Source organism: Buceros rhinoceros, unplaced genomic scaffold (genome assembly GCF_000710305.1).
Source record: "Buceros rhinoceros silvestris isolate BGI_N320 unplaced genomic scaffold, ASM71030v1 scaffold31606, whole genome shotgun sequence".
In the NCBI taxonomy this organism is placed as follows: Eukaryota; Metazoa; Chordata; class Aves; order Bucerotiformes; family Bucerotidae; genus Buceros; species Buceros rhinoceros.
The window spans coordinates 2,055-4,497 of NW_010419807.1; the positions used below are offsets into that span (position 1 = coordinate 2,055).

General features: G+C 58.1%; 2 protein-coding genes across 2 annotated transcripts in view; one reads left to right on the forward strand and one right to left on the reverse strand.

The window, feature by feature from the left end:
- TTI2 (TELO2 interacting protein 2) overlaps window positions 1–1,492 on the forward strand; it is a gene marked incomplete at its 5' end in the record, with an annotated part of 3,536 nt that extends 2,044 nt beyond the window's left edge. Inside the window, 4 exons of the mRNA XM_010139086.1 lie at window positions 49–176; window positions 259–402; window positions 926–1,088; window positions 1,359–1,492. Coding sequence (XP_010137388.1) covers window positions 49–176; window positions 259–402; window positions 926–1,088; window positions 1,359–1,439 — 516 coding nt within the window. The remainder of the gene's footprint in view (window positions 1–48; window positions 177–258; window positions 403–925; window positions 1,089–1,358) is intronic.
- Window positions 1,493–1,848: 356 nt separating this feature from the next.
- Window positions 1,849–2,443, reverse strand: part of MAK16 (MAK16 homolog (S. cerevisiae)) — a gene marked incomplete at its 5' end in the record, with an annotated part of 2,276 nt that continues 1,681 nt past the window's right edge. The window contains 2 exons of the mRNA XM_010139087.1: window positions 1,849–2,028; window positions 2,286–2,342. Of these exons, the coding sequence (XP_010137389.1) occupies window positions 1,849–2,028; window positions 2,286–2,342 (237 nt within the window). The remainder of the gene's footprint in view (window positions 2,029–2,285; window positions 2,343–2,443) is intronic.

Consider the following 2,443-nt stretch of genomic DNA (forward strand, 5'->3'; position numbering starts at 1 on the left):
CTGGTTCTGCTGGACCTGGGTCCCATCCGGGAGCGAGCCCAGCGGCAGCAGGCGCAGGCCAGACCGACCACCCCCTGTGACGAGGTGCTGCAGCTGGTTCTGACCCACATGGAGGCCGAGCACCGCCTCGCGCTGCGGCGGGTGTACGCCAGAACCCTGCCTGCCTTTGTGCGGAGGTGAGAGCCGCAGCCCTGCAGGGACTTGCTGTGGCCTTGGTGTCCACCTCCCTCCTCAGTGTCCATTTCTTCACATCAGCAGACTTGGCATCCTGATCGTGCGGCACCTGAGGAGGCTGGAGCGGGTTATCCTGGGCTACCTGGAGGTCTGTGATGGCCCAGGGGAAGAAGCCCGACTGGGAATACTGGAGACACTGCAGTGCACCATAGAGCACGCCTGGCCCAGGTACCCACAGGGGGAGAAAGACGCTATGGGACGTGTATCCTGAGCCTGTCCCTCTTCCAGCACCCATTACTCTTCCTTGAGGAAAAGGCCCTGAAATCTTAAGGGAGGGTCTGTCCCAGGGAGGCATCACCGGCGTTGCTGCTTGGCTGAAAAAACAGGCCCAAAAATTAACCTGGTTCTTCGTTTCGATCCCCTCCTGCCTGTTCCGGAAGGATCAGCTTGGCTAAAAACGGAACCTGTGTTCCGTGCCTGGCAGAACTGTGTGTGCTGTGAGCTAGGCTGCCCGCTCCCAGGCACTGTCCCAGGGTCACCTCTGTGTCCAGGGCTGTGTCCTCCCTGCAGTGGGCACAGGGAACGAGGCGGCTTCCTCAGCCTCATCCCTGAAGCAGTTCTCATCGCAGGCCGCCTGCAATCCTGCCCCACACCGAACAGCAGCTGAGTGGAAGTGTCTGGGAACGGGGCTGTGCTTTCCCTGCCTGGAGAGGAGCGTTTAGCGTAAGGCAGTTGCCGTTCTGCTCTGCAGGATGCCGTGCAGAGTGCCAGTGCTCCTCACAGCCCTGCTGAAGATGATCTGGGATGTACACACCGACCAGGGCTCCACGCCAGAGCCGGTGAAGGCTGCCTTGCTCGAAGGGGCCACCGACTGCCTCATCCTGCTGGATCGCTGCTCTGAAGGGCGAGTGAAGGTGAGCCGGGGACCCTGCAGAGGTCCCTCCCGCCTCAGAAGGGCCAGCATGGAGCCTGCAAGAGCCGCCTCAGCCCAACAGTGTTTGGAAAGCATCTCAGCATAAGTACTTGATAAGTGACCTGATCATTATCTACCATAGATACCAGCTACTAGATGGTATCTGCTGGTGCTTTGTGTCACTCTCCTCCAACAGAGAGCTGGGGAGGGTGCGCCACGCCGCCAACCTGCGTGTGCCAGGCACTGGAAGGGGACGCTTTTCTGGTTGCAGGTCCTGCTGGAAGGCGTGTGCAGCAGCTGTGAGGAGAACCGCGTCCGGGAATGCATCAGGAAAGTGCAGGAGCACGCGTGAGGCATCGCTGAGCAACACTCACCTCCTGTTTGTACAGTAAAACTTATTTATTTATAACTGTCTCATCCCGCCTGTTCGCCCCATACCTCCCCCAGCCAGACCTGCTCATCTGCTGGCCTGGCCTCATGCCAGCAGCTCCAGCTTCTGGCCAGAGTGGCAGTGCCCCGGGCCAGGCTCCTCCCTGCAGCACTGAGCCTTGTACAGGAGGTGGGGAGTCCCTTTGCTTCAAACCGTGCCGCAGGCGGGCACTGTACAGCCCTGCTGCAGCTGCCCGGGCTGGGCTGGGGACAGGCACCCTTCTCTTGTCAATGAAGACGACTGATGGGAGTACTGGGAGAGCAGTGAAGCGGGAAGGAGTTCTTAGGACAGCTCTGGAGTCTCCTTGCAGAGCACAGAGCTCAGGGAGGACTCAGGCTGCTTTTGTCTTGGCGCTTGGCTCTGTTTCTTCTTCATACTCTATCTCGATGTAGGGACGTTTTCTTCTGGCTGGTCCTTTCAGGGGAGTTTTCCCTTTAGGTTTGGAGCGAGAGGCTTTCTTCTCTACTTCTTCCTCCTCCTCTTCACTACTTGTCTCCAACTTATCCATGTCCTGAGAGAGACGAGTGATGTCAAGGCAGGCTGTGTAACTGATCCTCCTCTTTCTGCAACATTACCCCGTGCATCCGGTTCCATTTTGTACCTCCCGCTGTCCAGCCCCAGGAGCTGGCTGCAGTGGACACAGCCCGCTCTGGCAGGGTCGTTACGTCCTGCAAATCTGATTTTGCAGGCTCTCACCCCATCACCAAGAGGCTGGAGGTTACATTTCAACAGCTCAGCCTGGCAGTTTATACCTGGTGCTTCACCTACCTCAAAGTCACTGATGTCACTGTCATCTGCTTCCACAAACTCCCTTTGATCCACGTCCTGCAAGAAATGAAGTCAGAAGCTGGTACAAGTGCCCTGAGTACAACATAGTGCTGTGACCCACCATGGAGGAGCCATCCACACACAGAGAGAGACGCTCT